We start from the raw sequence: 26,228 nt of genomic DNA, 5'->3' as shown, positions 1-26,228 counted from the left end.
ATATTTCTCCTTCAGTGTGCTTTGTATTAAAAAGCCTTCCTGTAAGCATATCGATATTTCTCCTTCAGTGTGCTTTGTATTAAAAACCCTTCCTGTAAGCATACTGATATTTCTACTTCAGTGTGCTTTGCATTAAAAAGCCTTCCTTTAAGCATACCGATATTTCTCCTTCAGTGTGCTTTGTATTAAAAAGCCTTCCTTTAAGCATGCCGATATTTCTCCTTCAGTGTGCTTTTTATTAAAAAGTCTTCCTTTAAGCATACCGATATTTCTCCTTCAGTGTGCTTTGTATTAAAAAGCCTTCCTGTAAGCATACTGATATTTCTCCTTCAGTGTGCTTTGTATTAAAAAGCCTTCCTTTAAGCATACCGATATTTCTCCATCAGTGTGCTTTGTATTAAAATCCCTTCCTTTAAGCATACCGACATTTCTCCTTCAGTGTGCTTTGTATTAAAAAGTCTTCCTTTAAGCATACCGATATTTCTCCTTCAGTGTGCTTTGTATTAAAAAGCTTTCCTTTAAGCATACCGACATTTCTCCTTCAGTGTGCTTTGTATTAAAAAGTGCATTAGTTAATCATCTTTTAATGTACGTTATTATTAACATTTTGATATTTTCTTTTTTGATAGGAACGGATGGGGACTAATATATCTGAGTTGTGATGAGAATATATAAAACATTTATAGAATGCTTGAACGTTTTTATGAATATCTGTTTTATCTGTTCCGATTTCTTAATTTGTTTGGCTTATTTCACCTTAAAATCATCACGAATCTTCCAAGCGCAGAAAACAACATAGTTATAACAATAAAATGTATCTCGTTATAGAGGTAGTAAATATTTGAATGTTTGTGAAATTATGATTAACAACCGAAGAGACAGAAGGGATAGTTGAAAAGAGATAATAGATTGTGACAGCAATAGATAGCAAACCAAACTATAGTCAACACAATATACTGTTACGACCCTGTGACCTTAAACTAAGTAACAGAATAAATGAAACTTAACACATTTTTTTTTGTGTAAAAGTTAACATAATTTAATTCCCAAGAAAACAAAGTGAAATTAAAGAGGAAATTACAGTATTATAAAATGAAACCCAAATAATCCTAAAAGTTCTATCACAAGTTCAAAAGCATAGAGTTCCGAATGAATTCAGTATTGAATGTGCAGATGTGTCAGTAGCATTGAATGTACTAATGTGGTAACAGTCATGATATATCACAATGATATAATCCATAATGTCCTTGAATGTATTCAAAATGATCCCAAAATAAAGATTTAGTCAAAAAGTGAATGAGCACTTTTACTTCCAATGAATAATTTAAATTCATCCTCTCAAATTATAACTGAGCACAACTAAAAGACTGATTCTGCTAGACAGAAGTTAAACTGTCAGCTAATAATTTTGATGTAAACAACCTTTATATAAAACGTAAGACACATTAAGAGCACCAGAATGAGGGTGAAAAATTCCTTTTTAGGACATTATCAGTTGTAAACAAAGTCAGGTCATTTACTTAAGCATCATGTAGACCAGGAAATTCCAAGAGGAAAACCATTGTCCTGAACTCACATCCATGTAAACATGTTTACATAAATTATTTTGAAGTTTAGCCTACAATCATGGAAAAATTTAGCTATGTAATATGTTGTTTATAAAATGACTATTACACTCTACAATCATGAACAAAAGTTACATATATAATATAAATATATATATAACAATACTTATTTCTTACGTTGAATGGTTATTTTAGTGAAATTTAATTTCGAAAATAAAGGTGAAAGCTTATATGAAAATGGCAAAGCTAATAAAGAAGGAAAAGAGAGTTTATATTTTGAGGAGTCTATACTATTTCCAAAAATAAATCAAAGGTAGCACAGTCACTGAAGAAATATCGAGTAAAATATCCAGTTATTGCTTGAAAATCTCACTTTCCACAAAATTAAATTTAAGAATTTTCGCGCATTTCTCCATTGAATACATTTCCCAGTCACATTAACATTACAAAGAAGCTGCGCTGGTTCTCTTATCCAGCAATCTCATAAAGACGAAACATATCGTCTTTCCCACCTATAGTATAAATAGACCAAGGGACGAAACTCTTCTCAACCCTTCCATTTTCTCCCCTTGCCACTGTTAAATGGAAACAGTTTAGCCATCTCTCACTGAATCTAAGTTAAGCTTGTGGTTTAATGACCACCGATCGACAACGTCTTTATTGCACTGAATGCAGTGGTTTGCACGTTTCATCGTTATTCTGCGAAATGTATTGTTGTTGTGACGTTCTACTCCTACACAGTATCATTGGTCAGTCTTGTTGACATATCTGCCTACACTGCATGTATTTTCGCCGATGTAAGAAACTTGTGTGGTTATTATTATATTTGAACACTTCCTTGTTGTTATTTTCTGTGTTTTCGTCAGTTTTCATTCAAGATAAAATGTTGAAAAGGGCACGCATGATATGTGTCTCTGTTACACAAAGTGTTCTTCCACTGGTGTTATTGATATTACCGATGCTTTAACGATATTGCATGTTATTTTGTACAAAACAAAGACAATATTAGTTACTGGAATCAACGATAAAGGTACGAGTCGTGTCCCTCTTGTACAATGAATTCTTCTAGTAGTTTTTGTTTTGTTACATGTGAACACATTGGGGTTGTTCGATTATTCTTCTTTGTTGTTGTTCTTCTCATTTGAGATTAAATATTGGCAACCTTGTGTGCCAGAGCTGTTAAATTTCGCGACTGCACGAAGAAGAAACGGCTTAAGTCTCGAGCGACAGAAAGTGAAGTAACCTACAACACTGACTTTGAGTACAGGGAAAGAATCATCCCTTTGTCGGCAGCCCAATAAATGTGAGTCCCCCCACACACACACACATGGTGATAGGACATGTAAGTTCACGCGCATTGGGTACATTTCGGACATGAATCCGTTTCTCTTATTAGATCATTCCCCAAAACGCCGTTCTGGGTGCCAACCGGCCAGCCCATCCGATTGGCCGGCTGTACTCCAAAGTCAGTGACATGGAGTCCGTTATTTCGGCGAGCAGTGCCGTTTACCGGTCTGCCCCATCTTGATATACGGAGCTACATGGACAACGGGTTAGTCAATCCCTCCATTTATCCGCACTGAACCAACCAGATGGATACCGAACGGCCGTCCAGCCAACAACTTGGCCGTACATAAAAACGAGAGCTGATCTACCCGTACAGACGATAGCGAATAGATCGGCGTACACATATCTCTACCACTAGTTAATGCTTGTAAGACAAACCGTGGTACGTGCCCGGCCGCCGATTCAACCGCCATCTCAAATCTTTACGGTTCGTTCTTTGGTGAGATAAAAAACCGTATACAGAGACGATGGCAGGGCCCCATCATCCTCCCCATCCCCCATACTTTATTCTGACGTTGACACAATACCCTGTGTGGACAACCACTTCGGCGAATGCGAGGGATAACCTTGAGTTATTGTAAACTGATCCTGCAATGGATCATATAGAATACAGATTTAAAACGGTCGTGCTGGTCTCGCTCACATTCGTCGATGTTCAGGACTGAACATTTCGAGAAGAATAGGTAGTCCTCAAAGGCCATTGCCCTATGGTCTCAGACTAGTATATGCATCACGGTAGAGTGGATAGTTGTTAAAGTAAGGATTTATCGGGCCAATTAGTCAATTTTGACTGTTTAATAAGCCAAACTCTCTCATCCAGTTTTCCAGTGAAGTTAATTATTGGTATTGACATGGCTCAGTTCAAATCAGTTTGAGCTCTTAGCCATCACTTCCTTGAGGTTGATGTCGTAGAAATCAAAAAGTGGTCATGTCATCCGTCCTCACTCCTCCTTAATGAGACTCGGGAGACTGTGAAGCAGGACTCGGTCTGCGTGCTCAAACAGAATATAAAGCGTACATAAAAGTATCTATATGCTAGGAAATGCATCTTTTTCCTGGTCCAGCTGGAGAAAGAAAATACGACCACCCAAGCACTGGCATTATGGCTAAACTGGGTATTATCCTCTTCTTATTTCGATATCTCAACTTATAAAGAAAGCCTCATGAAAAATCAGTGCATGAAATCAGAGCTATATCTGTAAGCCTCGCCTTCAAACGGAATATGGCAATTCGAGACATCCTATTTGCAGTTGGCTGAAAAGCAGTCAACCTTCTGAAACTTATTATGCGTGGTATAGCTTAGCAGAGACGGGAATTGAGTATGGTAGGTTAGGTATCTGCAACCGACACTATTAACAGACCATTTCAAAGTCAGAATAGCCTTATCACGGGCGTCAATGACGGTTTTTCTCTGGATTCGCCCGACGATTTTACATGGTAAGAAAAAAATCAGTTACTTCCATTTCTCTTACCCGCGTAATGTCATCACGGATTGGTGAGTGTTAGTTGCGCTTTTTTGATACTAGGAGTGCTGTTTACCCTCATACAGGTAAGGTAAACATTCTTATTCCCTCGAAGGTGACAGTTTTAGAGATAGGATTCTCAGCACCGCCTCCCCTTGTTGCCTATTATCCTAAAGGTAATGTATCAAGGAATGTATTCGAAGCAGAGAGCAACTGTGTTTAGCAAATTGTCTCTCTGAGAATACTAACGCGATCGCATTAGTATGAAACCTTCCCACACTTCAAGGCTGCATCCCCGTAAATAATGTCCAAATAGATCTTCAAATTGATCATATCATTCCTCTGTAATGAGTGCAGTGTTCAACTGTATACTAATACATTACACATCAGGTAAATTTACTCATTTTACATGACATTGTGCCAGGAAAATGATTGCGTTCTTTACTCTAGACATGCAGAGCTCTCATGTTTAAATTATTACTAATTGTTTATGCATGGAGAAGCCAAGTTGTCATCAGTAGAAACGTAGTTGCTTGATAACAAAATATTGAATTAACAGATTGTGACTACATAAATGATTGATAATAACCATCAAGAAATTAATTGTACATGATACCTAGACGATATTGGACTTCTCTGTAGTCAAAGCTTGTTTCTATTAGTAGCGCAAATGAGATAGTAATGTTCAGAAATATGAATTAAGTGTATTCTGACCTTTTAAAAATTATTTTAAAGTATTATAGTGCTTACAAACTTTGGTTTTTTCTTGTTTATTCTTCGGCCTCTTCAAATGAGTACGTATTTGGTTTCAGGAACTTACATTCCTAATCACAAAATATTAAAAACTAGATTATAAGCTGAGATTTGGATCATTTGTCCCATTTACATATGGAAACAAAATATTTTAAAATAGGTGACATATATGCTAACTGGATTTCTCTTTATTTCTTTATTTCCGATGATAGAATAATCTTGAGACATGTTTTCGTCATTTCTTTTCAGGAGGTGCATTTGGTGGAAAAGTAACAAGTCAGTTTCATGCATCTGGTCCGGCTGTTGTTGCTGCTTACAAGTAATTCTTCATTCTCTTTCTTTCATTTTTTCTGTCTATATTTCTTTCTTTATTTCTTTCCATAATATTAACAATGACTTTCTTGCCATGAAAAGCATACGATAGAAGACATATGACTCGATACAATAAAACTGAGTACGATGTTAAAACTTTTCAGAATGCCAATGTCTAAACACATAGAATATAATTATGCATGTCAATGATGACATATTAAAGCACAATATCGGAACTGGCAAACAATCTAATAAACATTTCTTATATTTAGGAACTTTGTTGTTTGAAAGAAAAGAAGAAGAATTGGTTAATAAGAATTTTTAACGAATGTACCCGTTAATATGAGAAAGTGTACAGAAAGATTATCTAATGTATTGTAAATGTTCAGTTCATTACTTCATTCATACATGCATGTATAAAGTTTCAATCAGGTAGTGAATGTTCTACACTTTTTATTTTGCATTATTTGTCTCAAACGGTCATGCCTTTGTCAATGTAATCCTTTAAAAACACACTGAGGCCTAGAATAGTGTGAAGTATGATATAATCTAAATAAGAAAAGCTAATTACTGTGATATAATCTAAATAAGAGAAGCTAATTACTGTGATATAATCTAAATAAGAAAAGCTAATTACTGTGATATAATCTAAATAAGAAAAGCTAATTACTGTGATATAATCTAAATAAGAGAAGCTAATTACTGTGATATAATCTAAATAAGAGAAGCTAATTACTGTGATATAATCTAAATAAGAGAAACTAATTACTGTGATATAATCTAAATAAGAGAAGCTAATTACTGTGATATAATCTAAATAAGAGAAGCTAATTACTGTGATATAATCTAAATAAGAAAAGCTAATTGCTACTTACATTCAACTTTTCTCTCATAGGATGAGAAGGCCCATTCGATGCATTCTGTCTAGGGAGGACGACATGCTAATCACGGGCAAAAGGCATGCCTATTACGTAAAGTACAAGGTACGAAACAGTGTTCCTTTAATAAAGTGAGCATTCTTAGTTGATCTCATTGTGGCTAAAGCGTTAGTTCCAAATGTTTAGTTAATGTATTACCCATTTGTGAAACAGATCGCTTTTTATTTATAAATAACCAAAGCAAACTATACTTCTAGATTTTATGGCGTGTGCAAATATGAGGTGGGGGGAAGCTAAACTTGCCAGACATTTTCAAAAATCCAACTTTAAACCACTGAAAGTATAATTTCAGTGTACTTTGCTATAAGACAGACCCAAGAAAGTATCATTTCAGGATATTTTGCCATAAGACAGACCACTGAAAGTATCATTTCAGTATACTTTACCATAAGACAGACCCAATAAAGTATCATTTCAGTATACTTTGCCATAAGGTACACCCAAGAAAGTATCATTTCAATATACCTTGCCATAAGCCAGACCCAAGAAAGCCAGATAGGTACTGGAGACAGAAGTTTGCATGCATTCACTATCACTAAATCCTTGAATAAAATATTTTAATCGCATGGCTTTATTTGTATGGATCCATGTGATTTAGATCCAGGGGCTGTGTTTGTGTGCATATATGGGTTTAGATCCAGATGCGTAACAGGATATAATATGCCCAATGGTAATTTTAACGAGGATGATTATTGCATAGATCACCGCTGAAATGGTGATTGGATAGCAATATCAAGGCAGGTGACTTTTGAATGAAGGCTCAAGGCACACATACACATTAGCATGCATCACACGAAACCAAATGTACAATACTTCTTTCAGAAATCCAGAGTTACCCCCTTAATATTCATTTGCCGTTTATATTTGTACAGAGCAATGTCAATATGTCTTGCAGGACATCTCTGACATAAATCGTTCATGAACAAAATACAAATTAGTTCTCCTTTTTCTGCACTTTTTATAGCTTCTTTTATATTCCTTGATATTTGCTATTTTACCTTTGGAGAAAAATACAAATACCCAAGTTCCCAGAATGTATGTGACGTGACTATTACTTTATACGCTTTTCTTAATGTACGTCGTTAGGTAGCAAGACGTACTTCAAAGACTGGAAAATATTTATCTGTAAGATTTACAATTATCAGGTTGGATTCGACAAAAGCGGAAAAATAAATGCAGTGGAAGCTGATCTGTATTCTGATGGAGGACATAGCGTGGATTATTCACCCATGGTACGTTGACTCATCATAATTTTGTCGAAACTAAACAATTCTTTTAATGGAATATGCTATCCGTCTCGTGAAACATGGCAAAACATGTTAGAGGAAAAGCTGTCACACAATGTTATGTCCTTAGTAATCATTATAAATAACGTTACAGTACTCAAATCTTTTTATTGGGAGTGGGGTGTGTGTGTGAGTAGAACATTATGACATTAGAGCAAAATTAAAAGAACACACGATTGATTAAGTATACAAAATAAAATAAAATTTGATAAATGCACAAAGCAAACTATATACAAAATATACATGTCTATCCTATTATAACACTTTATTGCCTGTTAGTTGGAGATATTACTGCATGAACAAATTTATCCTCAGAAAGATATGATATAAGACGATGGTCGCTGTTATTGTTAGCGAGTTACGTTCATTACTTGTTTCGAATACCAATTGTCTAACAACAGCTTTTTTTCCATATTTGCATCAGGTGCTGGAACACACAATGCTCATGTTTGAATCGACATATAAGATTCCTAATCTGAAACTGAATGGCCGAGTATGTAAGACAAATACCGCTACCGGAACCGCCATGCGTGGCTTTGGAAACATGCAGGCCGCTTTGATGATAGAGGAAATAATCTTCCGTATATCCATTGCTCTGCAAGTCTCTCAGACAAAGGTATGATTTAATCTTCCGTATATCTATTGCTCTGCAAGTCTCTCAGGCACTGGTATGATTTAATCTTCCGTATGTCCATTGCTCTGCAAGTCTCTCATGCACAGGTAAGATTTAATCTTCCGTATGTCCACTGCTCTGCAAGTCTCTCATGCACAGGTATGATTTAATCTTGCGTATGTCCATTACTCTGCAAGTCTCTCAGGCACAGGTATGGATGCCTGCTTACTTACCTGCTTGGGTGAGTGAGTAAGTGGAGTTCAAAGGCATATAATTCATTGCATATCATCAAACACACATGTGTGTGGAGAAAAGGGAGCACAACAATGTAAGATGACATCATTATATATAGTGGCTTTCTTTTAGGTTCTACCATACGAATCGCAAAATTTCAAAAAATCTAAAATCATTTTAAGTTCGAAAATGTTGAATAGGACGCTCATTTGCTATAAAGGTAAAATGAGATACTAACAAAGCAATTTTAGACAAAATGCTTGCAATGACACTATGTTATATGGAAGTGAGATTATCTCAAGTTGAATGGCTGAAATATTTTCATGACGTACGAAGATTTGTAGTCACCTTTATCCATTAGTATAAATAATATTAATAATATTATTAATCAAGGCATCATGAACAATGTAGAAAACTTCCCCTTGCGGGTCCGGGGTTGTAGAATAAGCCCGACGTGCCTCGCTACGTGTCGTAAAAGGCGACTAAGTAGAGGCAACCTGTTTGCCGTGGGTTGCGTCCCGTGTCGGGGGAGGAAAGGATCCTGGTAGTTGAGCAGAGGCTTTCCATGCAATACACTACTTTGGCCTCTACTTCTCTTAGACGGGTGGTCGGGATGGGCCCGGTTCCGACAAATCGGCTGGTCACGCCGAGCCCTAGGAAGTCTTTATTAACTCTCTCACCTTCTTTTTCTTTTTCTTTGTATCTCTCTTGATACCACCGTTGCCCCTATATTCTATTCCTTTAATCTTTCCCTTTACCAAGTCTTAGAAGACTTCCTAGAAGGCGGTGGCTTAACGGGTCAATCGGGGGGTAATTTTACCGACCTTAGAAATTGGCGACTTCAGGGTCAATCAAAGGTAATTTTATCAACTGAGTATGGCATCTGTGCATCCCTGGCACTTGAAAAGTGTCCCCTTGTTGGGCTCCTTGGTGGGTGGGGAGCACGGGTGTTGAATTTTTATTCAAGCCAAGATGGAAAATCAAAAAAATCAAAATAAGCGTACCAAAACGGGAACTGACTCAGATGATGAACCATGTAGTGTGGAATCCTTTCCTCGCTTCATGGTCATCAAATCAAAAGATAAAACCAAATCCCTAGCCGCACTATCGCCATTTATAATCGAAAAGACTATACTTGGATTAGTCGGCAAACCAAAAAGCATTAAAAAGATCAAATCAGGTAGTCTGCTTGTGGATAGCGAACGCAAAGCACACACTGAGAACATTCAAAAAATTAAAGTATTTCATGACATCCCAGTAACTTGTTTCGCACACACATCTCTAAATACATCAAAAGGCGTCATTCGTTGCCGTGACTTGGCTGGAGTCAGCGACAAAGACATCGTAGAGGGGATGAAAAGTGAAGGTGTCACTGCAGTTCGTAGGATTCGTATCAAACGAAACAACGATCTGCAGGACACCAACACCATTATACTCACCTTCAACAAACCAACGGTACCTAAAGTTGTCAAAGTTGGGTTCCTACAAGTTACGGTTGAGGTTAACATACCAAATCCCCTCCGATGGTACAAATGTCAAAAATACGGTCATCATGAAGACCGCTATTCCAGAAACCAAATATGTGGACGATGTGGAGACCCTTCTCATCCGGAATCCGAGTGCAAAGCCACTCCGCATTGCGTCAACTGTGGCAAGGAACACCATGCAAATTCAAAAGATTGCGATACATGGAAACAGGAGAAGGAAATCCAAAGGGTCAAATACACATCCAACATTCCATATCCAGAGGCCAGGAAGCTTGTAGAAGCTAGAACATCACTCCCCGGCTCATTCTTCTCATCTATAGTGAAGAGCAACCAAAAAGCAACGAAAGACGTCCAAACCCAAACAGACCCACCTGAATCCCCTTCCGTCTCAAACATTCCGCATTACAAACCCCAGAAAAACTCAACATCGACGCACACAACATTCAACAATCCTCCACCACCAAGATCACCAAACAGTAAAAAAAGTCGACAACAAATAGGCAGCAAAAAGGGTCTGATGACCCAATAAAACTGCACAATAGGTTTGGAGACTTCGAGAATATGGATGCAGAAGAATCTGCTCCATGTCCTCAAGGTGGCTCCAGACCTAACAACAAAGAATATACCCCCGTACTTCCTCCAGATAAATAACCAAACAGATTGCCTCCGAGAAAGGTCTAACCTAGTTCCAGAATCTTCACTATAAAGTTGTAATGAAGAACACCATTTTACAATGGAACTGTAGAGGACTTAAAGCCAACTACCATGATATTCTTTTGCTTTTAAACGAACATGATCCTGCAGTACTATGTCTTCAGGAAACATTTTTGAAAAATGCAGATAACATCACACTTAAAAACTACTCCCTGTTTAACAACTACTCTCAAAATGTTGACAGGGCCTCAGGAGGAGTCTCTGTTATTGTGAACAGCAGAGCCCCTCTTAGCGTCATCCCTTTAAACACAAATTTACAAGCCATTGTTGTAAGCGTCACTCTTCATCGAGTGATTACATTTTGCTCTATTTACTTACCACCAAACAGTAATCTAGTTCCAAACGAATTAGACACCCTTGTTTAACAACTTCCCGCGCCATTTATTTTACTCGGGGATTTTAATGCCCATAACATTTTATGGGGATCAAATCATATAAGTGACAGAGGTCGCAAAGTTGAAGACTTTATTTCTAGACACGATCTGTGTCTATATAACACCAAAACACCAACATATTTACACCCAGGCACGGGTATATACACATGCATCGATTTGACAATTTGTTCTCCTTCGCTGCTTTTGGACTATGAATGGAAGGTCGCTGATGACCTTCAGAGCAGCAATCACTTCCCAATCTCCCTTGTAAATCTTAACTCTACAATTGATGAAGTAATTCCACAATGGAATGTAAAGAAGGCCGACTGGGCCAAGTTTGAAACACTCTGTAAAACTAGGCTGAATGAGGATACAGTTTTCAATGTTAACGACCCCATTCAGCATTTTACATCTATTTTAATAGAGATTGCAGACGAATCCGTTCCCAAGTCCTCGCCGTATTGTAAAAGAACCCAATAACCTTGGGTCACTAAGGAATGTAAGGAAGCCATTAAACTACGCCGAGAAGCATTAAAAAAAATTTAATAATCATCCGACACCCGAAAACTTAAATATATATCGCATTGTCCGGGCCAAAGCTCGCCGCACAATCAAAGAAAGTAAAAGAGCATCGTGGAAGAAATATGTTTCTTCTTTAAACTCTCGTTCCTCTGTTAAGAAAGTTTGGGACACTATACGCAAAATAAACGGAAAGAGAAAACAAAACCCTCTCCGACATCTGACACTGAACAATAATAACTTTAGTTCAAAACGTGACATTGCAAATACTCTTGCTGACAGTTTCTCGAAAAATTCATCATCATCTAATTATTCAGAAGCCTTCCGAAAACTTAAAACTCAAAAAGAAAAGTCACGTTTAAAATTCACATCCAACAACTCGGAAAGTTATAATCAATTGTTCTCACTATCGGAGCTTAGGGAGGCTTTAGATAAGGCCCATGATACATCCGCTGAGCCTGACGAAATACATTACCAGTTTTTTAAACACCTTCCAGAATCATCATTAACATCTCTTTTGAAACTCTTCAATGATTTATGGATTACTGGTAATGTACCAAAAATCTGGAAAGAAGCAACTGTAATACCAGTCTCCAAACCAGGCAAAGATAGCGAAGACCCCAACAGCTATCGACCAATTGCACTCACAAGCTGTGTGTGCAAAACAATGGAACGAATGATCAATTCTCGGCTTGTCTGGTACTTGGAAACTAACAATTTAATATCTCCTTTTCAAAGTGGCTTTCGATATGGCCGTAGCACCAATGATCATCTGGTTAGACTGGAAACATTTATTCGCGATGCATTTATTAAGAAAGAACATTTAGTAGCGGTTTTCTTTGATTTAGAAAAGGCCTATGACACTACATGGAAGTACGGGATACTAAATGACCTGCACGATCTAGGTCTAAAAGGCCGTCTGCCCTATTTCATATCCAACTTTCTCTCCGACAGAGAATTCAAGGTACGAGTGGGCTACCCTCTCAGATCTGCACGAGCAAGAGATGGGTGTGCCCCAGGGCAGCATTTTATCTGTGACTCTTTTTAACATCAAAATTAATAGCATCACCAAGTGTTTGGCTCCTGGTGTGGATTGCTTGTTTTACGTTGATGATTTTCTAATATGTTATCGATCAGAGCACATGAATACAATTGAAAGACAACTACAGCAAAATATCAACAAGATTCAAAATTGGGCTAGTACGAACGGCTTCAAATTCTCAAAATAAAAAACGGTATGCATGCATTTCTGTCAGTTACGACGACACCACGAAGAACCTCACCTCACGCTGGACGGAACACCTATTCCAGTTGTTGAGGAAGCAACATTTTTAGGTATTATCTTTGACAAAAAACTGACTTTTATTCCACACCTAAAGAACTTGAAAGCTAAATGCTTAAAAACACTTGACCTACTTAAAATAGTAGCGCACACTGACTGGGGTGCTGATAGAAAAGTCATACTCAGTTTATATAGAACGTTTTTACGGTCCAAACTGGACTATGGTTGCATTGTGTATGGTTCAGCCAGAAAATCATATTTGAATATGCTTGACCCAATTCATCATCAGGGAGTAAGACTGGCTCTGGGAGCATTTAAAACATCCCCTTGTGAAAGCCTACTAGCTGAAGCGAATGAACCACGTTATCGCATCGTAGAGAAATGCTTTCCGCACAGTATGCTCTCAAATTAAAATCAAACCCTCAGAATCCTGCTTTTTCGGCTGTTTTTCAACCCAAATACAAAACCTTATACGAAAACAAACCAAACGCCATACCTTCCTTTGGCATTAGAATATCATCCAACCTTGACAGTTCAAAAATTGATCTTTCTACAATTCAGAAAACGTCCATCTCCGAAACACCACCCTGGCTACTTAAACAACCAAAAGTACTTTTTACGCTACACGATGGAAAAAAATCGGAGACAAACCCCTCCGTCTTCCACAACTGTTATCAAGAACTTCTCACCGAATATAAAAATTACACAAGAATTTATACCGACGGCTCAAAGGATGAGGAAAAGGCTGCTGCAGCCTTTTTTTGTGGAAATCACACAACGCAAGTTCACTTACCAAATGGAACATCAATTTTTACAGCCGAAATGAGAGCAATAGACTTTGTTCTGCAACATATAGAAAAGAAACATATTTTAAACAGTATCATCTTCTCCGACTCTCTATCAGTACTCCAGTCACTACACAATAGAAAACTGGAGAACCCATTATTGAAAAACATACTCGTAAAAAATACCGAGCTGAGTGTCTCCCACAATATAATATACTGTTGGTTACCTAGCCATATTGGTATTAAAGGTAACGAAAAAGCAGATCGCGCTGCTAAAACGGCCCTTACTCAGGAACCATCTGATTTTAAAATATCGTATACTGATTTTAAACCTTGTATCAGAAAGTTCTTTCGTCAGAAGTGGCAGGCATCATGGAATGATGCCGTGAATAACAAACTTCATGCAATCAAGCCAACTCTAGGAGAATGGACTCCTTCCTACAGAACCATGCGTAGGGAGGAGGTAGTCATTGCAAGAATCCGAATTGGTCATACTTACATCACCCACTCCAATCTACTAAAAGGTGAAGACCCACCAGAGTGCATTTCTTGCAATGAACCATTCACTGTCAAGCACTTTATGATAGAGTGTTTTGATCTGCAACCTACGCGCGATCGCTATTACATAGTGCATGACATGAAAGAACTTTTTGATACTATAAACATCACTCGTATTATAGAGTTCCTGAAAGCAGTAAATATTTACTCTAAACTCTAACTTTTATGCTGTCACCTTGTGCAGTTTTATGCAATATATATACCGTCCCTTTTTAATACCTTTTCATCATTTTTCATTAACATACAACATTTACATCCCCCGTTGATCGGGAAGCTTTATTTTTCACCGTTACCATCTTACCATTTTAATTTTAACTATTTGTGTTTTAATATCGCTGGTCGATATGAGACTTATCATAATTTTTAAAAGATTATACAAATAACATTTTGTTTGGCGCTAAATAGCCTTACAGTGCTGATGCGCCGTTAAAAATAAAATCAATCAATCAATCAATCAATCAATGTAGAAAACTGAGATCAGAGGCAGCTAATGCGCATAATTCGGCGCAGAAGCTATTCAGTGTTATATCTATGGAAAGACGTCTTGATTATTATTTGACTTTCAGACTATTACGGATCATTGCTAGTTATATTGCTTTGATCTTCGAAAGGATTTCAGATTTAAAATAACACCTATAAAAGCTTAGAAGACTCTAGAAGGTATCAATCAAAACTACGAATTATAAAACATGTGTCTGTTTCACAGACCAGGTTCTTGAGAACCGATTGCGCAATAGTAAATGATAAAGAAGCAGTAGAAGAAGGGATTTTTACGCTGACAGGGGAGAGAAAAAATGGCGTAGCGACAAAAGCAACTGTAACAAATATCACACTTGATTCTATTCCAGATGAGTTTAAAGGGCATTTTAATACCGTGCACAAACATAGAAAACGTGATTTTGAAATGTATTGCAACTCAGCAATAAAAAGCATCATAGTACCTATAGAGTGCATCCAAACTAATCCAAAGAATTCAATTGATACAACTGTTTACAGAAACATGAGGCATTTCTTTTATGAGCAACAAATGCTCGCATAAATTATTAAAGTAGCTATACATAGTTTAACACGGATAGCCATTTTATTTGGCTTGATTTGAGAAGTATAAGCTATAACATACTGCATAGTAGTTAACAGGTTAATTACTGTTATATCTAAACAAATAAAATTTGGATACACGATGATAGCAAGACTATGTTTGCACTAAACCTGATAGAACATGAATGCAAGATCTTTTTCGATTATGTTGTTATCATTAGCACAAAGTTTTCATACAACAAGACTTACGACAGAAAGTGTTTTGTTTAAGGATGTGATTTGATAGATCATTAGGGTGAATTGGATAAGTGCTTAGAGCTACTGGTTGATTCTTTATCATCATTAGGATGAATTGGATAAGTGCTTAGAGGTACTGGCTGAAGTTTACTATCGTGTTGATCAGTTGGTTAGTACTGCTGGTTGATTTCTAACAACCTGAAGATGAATTAGATAAGTGCTTTAGAGCTACTGGTTGATTTTTACCAAAGAACCATTATACTGATTACGATCAATCATTGTGGCAACATTGGCGATGTAAAAAAGGGACTAACCATACTAAAATTTAGCTATATACATTCTGAATTATTAACATTTGTGTTTGTACTAAAAGTGCAACTCCGTAATCAAAGATTTCTCAGGATATACACCATGTTTCTTTTTCTTTTACTGCAAGTACAAAAGATACATTGAAACTATCTTCACCAAAAAATGACTTCATCACCGATGATATACAAATAGACATGGTGATTAAGCTAAAATATAACAAAAGAAAGAACAGTACAAGAAAAGACACAAACTGTTAATGATACTTGCTTTTCAGTACTTCGTGTCCGTAACGTAGCACCTGTTGTCATACACATACAGTGCTATTTTTGGTTTTATGATATACATCACGTGATTGTACGATCTAAATAAAAAAAGAGCTTTCTTTTTACATTTAGAATGTTAGATTGTTTTTGATAACATAATTTTGGATATCCTATCTTGTCTCTTCGAAATAAGCTTAATACTAATATGGTTTTGACTTTAGCCCAGAAAACTCTGCAACATGAACACAGTTCAATTCATCCTGGAAATGAGCAGGAATTTTATTATTCTTCCCTGATACACCAAGCTCATTGTCCCTTGAATAGTCATTAATGGGATAAAAATATATATTACCTTTCACTGCATTGTAGAAATGTTCTGTCCCAACATAAATGCATACAAAAGGAGTCATTATGAGTATCGTTCTGTTGCATTTATTTTGGAACTTACTATCCTAGAATTCGTACATGAACCATTTGTATAATTGATTTTCTTCTTTTTGCTTCTGACTAATAGTAACTAATCATCAGCAATTGTTTTTCTAACAAATCATAAATCTTTCTGGAACTTTTAAAATGTATGTTAGTGCAGATATTCTTTCTCTGCGATATTCAAAGTATTTAACAAAAACGCTGTTATGTATTAAATTTAAAATAATTTATTTGTGTTTTGTTTCAGTCTGGTATTCATTACAATGTTTAACTAGATTATATTTTAATCCATTTAGTTTAATGAGTTGGTAGCCGTTATTCTACGGAGTTGACACTTGCTGTAATTATAAAAGAGTCAGAATACTATCATGAGAAGTAGGCTCCCGGGTTGTTCGAGTTGTTTAGACCGTTCTGCTTTACACATTACAGACTGTACATGGATCTGACGGCAATAAGAATGACATACAGTCAGATCTTGATGAAATACGTATATGTTACCTTATCCTGACGGTAATGTTGAAGGTAATACATTGTCTGTACATTGACCTGACGGCGGTGCAGAAGGCATATAGTCGGAGCTCGGTGAAATGCATAGATTTGGTATTAACCCGAGAAGAATCCAGAAGGTATACAGTCAGAGCTTGATACAATACGAAGACCTCTTTTTGACCTGACGGCAATACAGAAGGCGTATAATCAGAGCTTGAAGAAATGCAAAGACTATACGTTGATCTGACGGCAATAAATTCTGAACTAATCCGATAGAACTTCACCCTCGCTTTACTGCGACAGGGCATAATTAACACGTTAGCGGTATATCTAACGTTACTGAATCTCTTTACCTACGCTACCATATGCTCGATTACAATTGCATAAAATTCACAAATTCTAGCTCACAGCACTCCCTAACTTACAAGGTTATTTAAACATTACAAAATCAGATATAAATATGCGAGTATCATTAACTCACGATAATCAGTATCGTCCTAACGGACAAAGAAAATTATTTCATATAACGCTATGGAATACTACACATATGAAAACTTGAATTGCATGCAATCGTCAATACTATCAATGAACTAGTAACTGTAAAATTAGAGATAAATTGCATAACAACTCGAGCATCAACCGATTTCCATGACATTGAATAAGCGATAGATAATATGGATCCTAGTCATATTAAACACACTTGCATAAAGCAAACAATAAAAAAGAAAGAAAATAATGTTGGAAAATTAAACTTCCGTACCTTATTGCTGTTCTCTTTCAGAAATTGTGCGTCCTAGCACTAAACCCTGTCTTTTCTTACTAGTCAGCCACCTGGTGCCCTTTTCTTGTTTAACGAGGAAAGCCCTATTCTTTTTAGGCGTCCTCAAAGCCACTTTTCTCCTTCAGGATTTCAGACTAAAGAATTTCGACTAAGGTCGTCTTTTTAAATTTCCATTGCTTCTAAAGTGTACGTTTTAATTTACTCTGGCCAATCGTAAGCAGCCGTTCTTAAATTTTTTTGCATGATAATCATTTCTTTCATCGGATCTTAGCTTACGGTGCATATCAGTTTCCCTTTGAAAATGACAATTTGACATGGGTTCCTATGAGGCGATTATGGTTGGCAGCTCAAATTTTACTTTCTCAGGACAGCGTTGCAATACCCTGGTCAAATCTCACTCAGTCATAAATTCTAGCCTATCAAGTGTTAACACGGACATGGGGGTGGATGCATGGGAGAAAAGAAAAAAGGTCAAAGTGACCCTTCACAAAGACTTTTCTGGCTTAAATCTGATAAAATTTTAATGCTCAATGCATTCAACTTTAAGGTTCAATACAATTCAAAATTCGACACTTTACAGAGACTTACCACTAGTTTTCCTGGAGGGATTGGGAAAGAAATATAGCTTTGCTGGGCACGTTTGATTTTTAGTGAAGGCAGATGATGTTCTTCAAGCCATTTGCCATGGGCTCGCTTTTGAAATATATATTTCTTTGAGCACTGCCGATAGTTCTAGAAGTTTAAAAAATAACTATTTTCGTGCATTATCTCCATGAAGTTATCGAAATCTTAACACACTTGTTCGTTCTGATAATTGTTCTTGTCTATTGAAAAATGTAACCATTTCGTTTTACCTTTATAGTTATGTCGGTGATCCCTTTTTATCGGTGGCGACCGAATTTTAAAAACTCTTTATTCCAGAGCAATGATACTTTCTATCTTTGTAGACATTAGAACCACCATATTAACATATTACTAGCATGTCGAGATGTATATTCTGTAAGGCTTGATGCAGATATTCACCATGTCACTGTCCAATATTTTATACGTAAGTTATGAATAAATTAAATTCCTTTTCAATTTTTATGATATCTTGCTTTTTTTATAAATGATAAACCTGTGACTATAGCTCCAAATTATAATTGTACACCCTATGTACGTGATCAGTCGGTGTATTAAAGATGCTTTACGTAGGATGATGAAACATCGTCCTTTTTTACATATATTCAAGCGTTTTGTTCTTAATCAAAACAGGCAAGACTTCGTACAAACTATTATTATTATTATTATTATTATTATTATTGTCAATCATCACACTATCTTTGTTTTTAATGCCCAGTTTAGAATACCTTCCCTCTCGATTTCAAGCCTTCTCAGCTGTTTGCTTTTATAGTTATAACTTTGTTTCCACATATTGTTATCTTACATAATTTATATCGTTGTTTCCAACTTAAAAATTATATTTTTTATTTAAAATAGGTACCATTTTGCCTTTCGACAAGTACATTTTCTCTTTTTGCCATTCTTGTTTACAACATACTGTGCTCAAACACATGGTTGAATTTACCCCCCAACGGAACCACTAGGTCGAAAGAAAAAGCCGTGAGTTCTTAATTTTGTCAAATTGTAGGCATGGTGAAAATGTTCTGGAAATATTTAGTGTCGCATATCGTGTAATTAAAGTAATTTGAAGTTGTACCTCTGGAACCGATTCGATTTCCTCTCAACTGAGACCAATAAACTAAATCGCTTTACCGATCACTGCCGCATCACGTCTGTCCACGTGGGTTCGATTCTTGAGTTCGGCTAATGAGGGTATATGAGAAAGATTTCCCATAGGTCGGTGATTCGTCTCTGGTGCTTACTCCACCAGTTATACTGGCCTCAGTTTATAGCCCACCGTGAGCTGAACATTGCGTTTAAACCCTCCCAAAAACAACAATAAGATCGAATCTGATTCCCTAATATCCCTTGTTTTACTCTGTGCCATAGTTTCAATACTGGAGAGAACTATTACCATGCATTTCAAATTATTGCATCTGCAGCTGCATTAGAATCTTCGGACTTACTATTGGTTCATCCCAAAGTCTGCAGTAAAATATTTATTTTACAAAAATGTATGCCTTTTGTTCTATCTGCAATTATGATTGTTTAAAAAGCAAACAAACAACAAATCATTGTCTTTCTAGTTCTTCGTACCGGAGTAAAACATTCAGCGAATAAATCCTGGCTTAACGGACATAAGCAATTAATGTCATTCGGAAATGGTTCTAGTAATATTCCTTGTCGGTTGTCTCGAGGGTATAGAAAAATACAAGTATTTCATATACCATAACCATTATAGCAGATGATGCCGCATTTAGTTGCACATGTACAACTTTGATTTTCAAGTTTGATTTCTAATTATCTCATTAACGAAATAGATATATTTAACTGAAAGATATTCTGTCTATACGAGGTGGTCGGTTCTCACTTGCTTCGAAATAAAAACATCCACGAACCCGATAAGGCCATGGCATTTACTACTATATAGGTAAACCCAATCCCTTCCAGAAAATGAAATGGGTGGTTCCTTTTGCTTGTGATATTGTTAATGACACTGAACCCTCTTTACATTCTGCTATTGAGAGGCTTACAACTAGCATGATTTCAAACAACTTCACAGTTTATGCTTCAACATGTATTGAACTAAAATTGATTGTAGCATGGACCTGTGCTCGTGCGCTTTTCGATCAGGTCGATGTACAATCTATATGTTTCATCATGGCTTTTAGCAATGAGTATTCGAGGTGCGTGCAGAAGTTTTCGTTTTCTAAACGGTGCACAAATCTCGACGATTCTCAATCTAAGTTGAAAAAGGCGTGAGGTCGGAATGGCATTCATCTTTTAAGTAAAGGAACGAATCAGTTGGTAAAAATAGCTACAAGTTTTGTGTGAGACTGTTGATGTGTCACAATTACAGAAAGCACACTCAATATAATCACCGGCTACAAATTCTTTGTACTAAATGGATTGGAATAAAATAAAAAAAAAACATTGTATTTAAGACTTTTACAAGACAATAATCCCCAAGCTTAACTTGATTTTCAAAATAAAATCGCATAGCTACTGCTTGATTTATTTAATCTGTTTGCATTATCAAGTTTGTGTCCTTGAAAAACTTCAAAAAGGAAACACCGAATAAATTCTGTATAAGCCTGATTATTAGATACATTCTCTTCTTCTGACAGGTTAGATATGCAAATCATCTGAAGGAAGGTGACGTTTTATCCTATGGCATGTCTTTGAAGAACTGTACTATTGGGGAATGCTGGGATAAATGTACCATGGACAGCAGATATGAAACCCGTGTTGAAGCGGTGCAGCAATTCAACAAGTTAGAACATTTATGAAATATTATTGTATATATCTTATATAATAACTTCAATAATATGGTCTGTCAATTTAAAATTAATTATTTCATTAATCGTGAGGAAAGATGACTCTCACGAAACTATCAAATTTAACCTTATTTCTTTTAAATTGACACTTTACGGTTATGTACAGTTAGTACTTGACGTATTTTTCTGACATTTGTATTCGTATTAAGCATTGTCTTATTAGGCTGTAGGTAATTTAGTAATGTGTTGGGTATGGATAGAGTCAGACTGGAATTATACTAGTCTATAAATAATTTAGTAATGTTGGATGTGGGTAGAGTCGGACTGGAACTATATTAGTCTGTAAGTAATTTAGTAATGTGTTGGATATGGGTAGAGTCGGACTGGAACTATATTAGTCTGTAAGTAATTTAGCAATGTTGGATATGGGTAGAGTCGGACTGGAACGATATCTAACCTGTAAGTAATTTAGTAATGTGTTGGATATAGGTAGAGTCGGACTGGAACGATATTAGTCTGTAAGTAATTTAGCAATGTTGGATATGGGTAGAGTCGGACTGGAACGATATCTAACCTGTAAGTAATTTAGTAATGTGTTGGATATAGGTAGAGTCGGACTGGAACGATATTAGTCTGTAAGTAATTTAGCAATGTTGGATATGGGTAGAGTCGGACTGGAACGATATCTAACCTGTAAGTAATTTAGTAATGTGTTGGATATAGGTAGAGTCGGACTGGAACGATATTAGTCTGTAAGTAATTTAGTAATGTGTTGGATATGGGTAGAGTCGGACTGGAACTATATTAGTCTGTAAGTAATTTAGTAATGTGTTGGATATGGGTAGAGTCGGACTGGAACGATATCTAACCTGTAAGTAATTTAGTAATGTGTTGGATATAGGTAGAGTCGGACTGGAACGATATTAGTCTGTAAGTAATTTAGCAATGTTGGATATGGGTAGAGTCGGACTGGAACGATATCTAACCTGTAAGTAATTTAGTAATGTGTTGGATATAGGTAGAGTCGGACTGGAACGATATTAGTCTGTAAGTAATTTAGTAATGTGTTGGATATGGGTAGAGTCGGACTGGAACTACATTAGTCTGTAAGTAATTTAGTAATGTGTTGGGTATGGGTAGAGTCGGACTGGAACTATATTAGTCTGTAAGTAATTTAGTAATGTGTTGGATATGGGTAGAGTCGGACTGGAACTATATTAGTCTGTAAGTAATTTAGCAATGTTGGATATGGGTAGAGTCGGACTGGAACGATATCTAACCTGTAAGTAATTTAGTATTGCATTGGATATTGGTATAGTCGGACTAGAACGATATTAGTCTGCAAGTAATTTAGTAATGTGTTGGATATAGGTAGAGTCGGACTGGAACGATATTAGTCTGCAAGTAATTTAGTAATGTGTTGGATATGGGTAGAGTCGGACTGGAACGATACAAACAAAATGCTAGCGACAAAACGCAGCACGTGATCATCTAAGTAATTGTAAACCTTAAGAAGGAATTATTTACCCTGGTCAAGCGTGTTTAACAAGTGCACGATAATGTTTTTATCTTTGCTTTTATCTCGTGTGAAACTTATTACAAAATTGTAAATGTTAGAACAAGTGAATCTGTACGTCATGACAAGGGTTACGAGCCTGTGCTAATGATATTTATCAACACGAAAATCTGGTACTTTATGCTTTTTCAAATGTTTTCTGTCATTTGTTTAGTGAGTCACAGCGTCGATGATTTGAAAACTTTAAAAAGTTCTCACTGATAGTGTTTCTACTTGTTCTTCACGTCATTCCGTCTGATATTCAAGCAAAATCAATCCACCAGTCAATGACATTAAAGTAATAAAAAAAATATAAGCTTGGCGGTACTAGTTTATATGAATGTCACGCAGCGCGACCATCTAAAAAAAATCAAGCGATATCTTCCAACGTGCACATTATATTGTTAGTACTAATTAATTTATTTACTGTTCTTGCCTATTCGACTCACGTTTGAGATTCTTATGTCGTTGAAAAAACCTCTCACGATTTTGCAATTAATAGGAAATTTACTCTCCCAAAGTCCAATTTTTGGGCAGATAGTATCCTTTATAAATACATGAACTGGAGATACAAAATGTACCTATTCCATGATATACAAAGAAATTCAGAAACAGTCTATGATAAGTCACGGTATCTATCTCCTGACACTATGTTCCTGGTAACCTTCCCTGACACTATGTTCCTGGTAACCTTCCCTAGCACTATGTTCCTGGTAACTTTCCCTGACACTATGTTCCTAATCATTTTAAAAATTAACAGTAAGAAAGGATGTCATTTCAGATATTTTTTGAAGTTATTATCAAGCAGGGAGATTTGTAAGTTTTAAAAAACGATAGGCAATATTAATCTGCGATATGGTATTTGAGCCTATTTTTCCTGAGGAAATTTGTTTTGGTGTTTTTGTAAGTTTCAGAGTTGGCATGAGGCACCTACCACTATCAGCATCAACAAATTAATGCAAAAGTATGTTTTAATGTTTACATGCGTGGTCATAAAACAAAGCTTTGTTCCAGTTGATAGTTGGGGAAAAGACGCATATCTTTTCCTTTAATGATGACGATCATGGTTAGAAAACAGTTTTTTTTTTACACTGGATTTGTCAGAAAAAGAGACCAGTTCTAACCAAAACCTTTTGATCAAAGCTGTTAATGTAGCCATAAGAAGTTTTCTCGAGGAAAGCAAACATTTTCAGAGCGATTGTGTGCCAGGACTGCATAACATCGGAGTTCTTCATCAATATAATAGTTGTAATTGCATGTATATAGAATTCTGACAAAACTGTTGATAGCATAAAAAAGCACAACGGTGGATGTATTTTGTATATAGTTTCTGTTGATTTTAACTGAATTTTAAAGACCTTTACACTATATTATGCTTTTTAAATAAATGATAGATGCCTTTTTATGGAGACACCGAAGCAGACAAATCTGGGCGGGTATCTCTACCTTTGCATTATAAGTCTGACGCTCAAGCGATTAGGCTACCACAGATCCTTTAAATTATAAAACGTTCAGGGATATAGATCGGATCTGGCTCCTCCATAATAAACTTTTATTCGACTCCGATCTTACTTCAAAATATTTTCATTAATTAAAGGTCTGTATTTGTCTGTCTTGCTCCAGATTAGGTTTTGATCAATTAATAAACTACATTTGTATATGGATTCATAAATATTTTGATTAATTCAAGGACAGAATTTGTCCAGTAAGAATATTTTGTCTGGAGAAACAATTGGTTACTTGTACTGTTGGAGTATAGGTTTGTGCCCGTCATGTGCGGAACAAGTACTTCGATTACAACATGCTATGGCTGGCGGAATTATAGGTGTTTTCATTCAGTAGAATTAGCTATACAAACACCGAAGGCAGTCAGTCGTGGGAACATGCTGATAATTAAATGAACCTTTTTTTTTCAAATAAAGGTTAATAAATCGTGTAACTCTTTGCCCTTTCATTTTACGAAAACTGCTGTTGAAACTACTTTGCATTTATATGTATCGGGCATTATTATGTGCTCATTGTTTTCTACGTTAACTTTGCATTGTCAGAATCGTTTATTATTTTACGATATTATTTTACGATATTGCACACCTTCATATTGCACTCACGTGCAGGACACATGTGCCAAATAGTGTATTAGGAACTACTTTGTAAACAAATCATGTACACTCGTGTAGCAGACGTTATATGTTTTGGTTGATTAAATTTGTTTCTGGATGAACTAAAGCAGATGTTTCGAGGACTGCCACATACCAGCTGCTTTGCTGCATTCTGCGTGAATTGTTTTGATGCAATGTTTCGGATTTTGGCGACAGACGCCAGATTTCCTAAAATTGCAGGGTACCTACAAATAACATGCAACTTACAAGACATAAATTGTCTCCTTTAGCATAAGAATGGCAAAAAATATACTTACAGTTTTACATCCTGAATTTATTCAAAATGTACTCTCTTAATTCTACGAATCCGAATTACATGAGTCATATCATAGGTTCTCAAGCTTGATTACCCATGTCGAAATTGGACTGTAATTTCGACTATATTCGAAGTGCAATTACATCCTCCTTACTGCACTCACAATAAAATAAACATTAAATTCCATAGCGTCCTTTTGATAATTGCAATTGAAAGACTTCATATTTTTCTCACATTATGATTTCAAATAGTCAATGACAGAACAGAAAACACTTGCAAATGTCAACACGCTTCTACCTCGCTGCTTTAATTCGATGTATTTCATGTACAATTTGCACAGATGAATCCAGTCCATGATCACGAAATTTCGTAGAATCGACAAAACATCTAAATCTGTTCATTCCAGATCAAATGGAAAAGTTGTTGTAATGCGCATTCATTCACAATATCACTCCAAGTTTCAATTGTAAGTAGACAAAAGCGCCATTTTTCTTTCGAAAGTTATGTCTAGCGCGCGACTAAGTTCAAATTTATCTGGGCGGAGTTATGTGCGAATTAATAATGTTGTTGTGTAATGATGAATCTGCGCTTGTGTATTTAGTTTGGAATACGGCATACATTCAGTTACTATGTTTCTTGTGATGTATTTTGTTATATAATTATGCCTTAGGTAGTAAAAGAAAATGAGTATATAATAAAAAGTTTACTGCATTTGTATGGGAAAATATGAACTCGTTTGGTTGGATGGATATACTGCACTCCCAAGGTCGTTCCGTATTCCATCCGAAAAACTCGTTCATATTTTCCCATACAAATGCAGTAACCTATAAATATTTCCCATGCCTCCACCCCACCCCACCCCCCAAAAAAATAAACTACATGGACTTTTCAATGCCTTTTGCTGTCATATAAAATTTGTTGAAAAATTATCACCAAGTGACAAGATTCTTCTAATTATTCCAGGCAGAATCGTTGGAAGAAGCGTGGTATGACCATGACATCCTGTAGATTTGGAATTGGGTTCCCCAAAATATTCATGATGCAGGTAAGTTAAAGTTAAAAATCTTATCATCATGTAAAAAGCAAGTCTATGATAATTTAT

General features: G+C 36.1%; 1 protein-coding gene across 2 annotated transcripts in view; it reads left to right on the top strand.

Annotated features, from left to right (window-relative positions):
* The window catches only part of LOC149791928 (xanthine dehydrogenase/oxidase-like), a 69,071-nt gene that overhangs the window by 31,509 nt on the left and 11,334 nt on the right, over window positions 1–26,228 (top strand). For both annotated transcript variants that reach the window (XM_089970446.1, XM_089970448.1), the window contains exons 21-26: window positions 5,378–5,447; window positions 6,336–6,423; window positions 7,524–7,610; window positions 8,089–8,280; window positions 21,007–21,152; window positions 26,090–26,171. In XM_089970446.1, coding sequence (XP_089826572.1) covers window positions 5,378–5,447; window positions 6,336–6,423; window positions 7,524–7,610; window positions 8,089–8,280; window positions 21,007–21,152; window positions 26,090–26,171 — 665 coding nt within the window. The remainder of the gene's footprint in view (window positions 1–5,377; window positions 5,448–6,335; window positions 6,424–7,523; window positions 7,611–8,088; window positions 8,281–21,006; window positions 21,153–26,089; window positions 26,172–26,228) is intronic.

The sequence above is a fragment of the Sinohyriopsis cumingii genome, chromosome 9, assembly GCF_028554795.1.
Source record: "Sinohyriopsis cumingii isolate HCF-2022 chromosome 9, ASM2855479v2, whole genome shotgun sequence".
In the NCBI taxonomy this organism is placed as follows: Eukaryota; Metazoa; Mollusca; class Bivalvia; order Unionida; family Unionidae; genus Sinohyriopsis; species Sinohyriopsis cumingii.
Note: the sequence above shows the minus strand (reverse complement) of the source record. Positions and strands in the feature narration are given on the sequence as shown.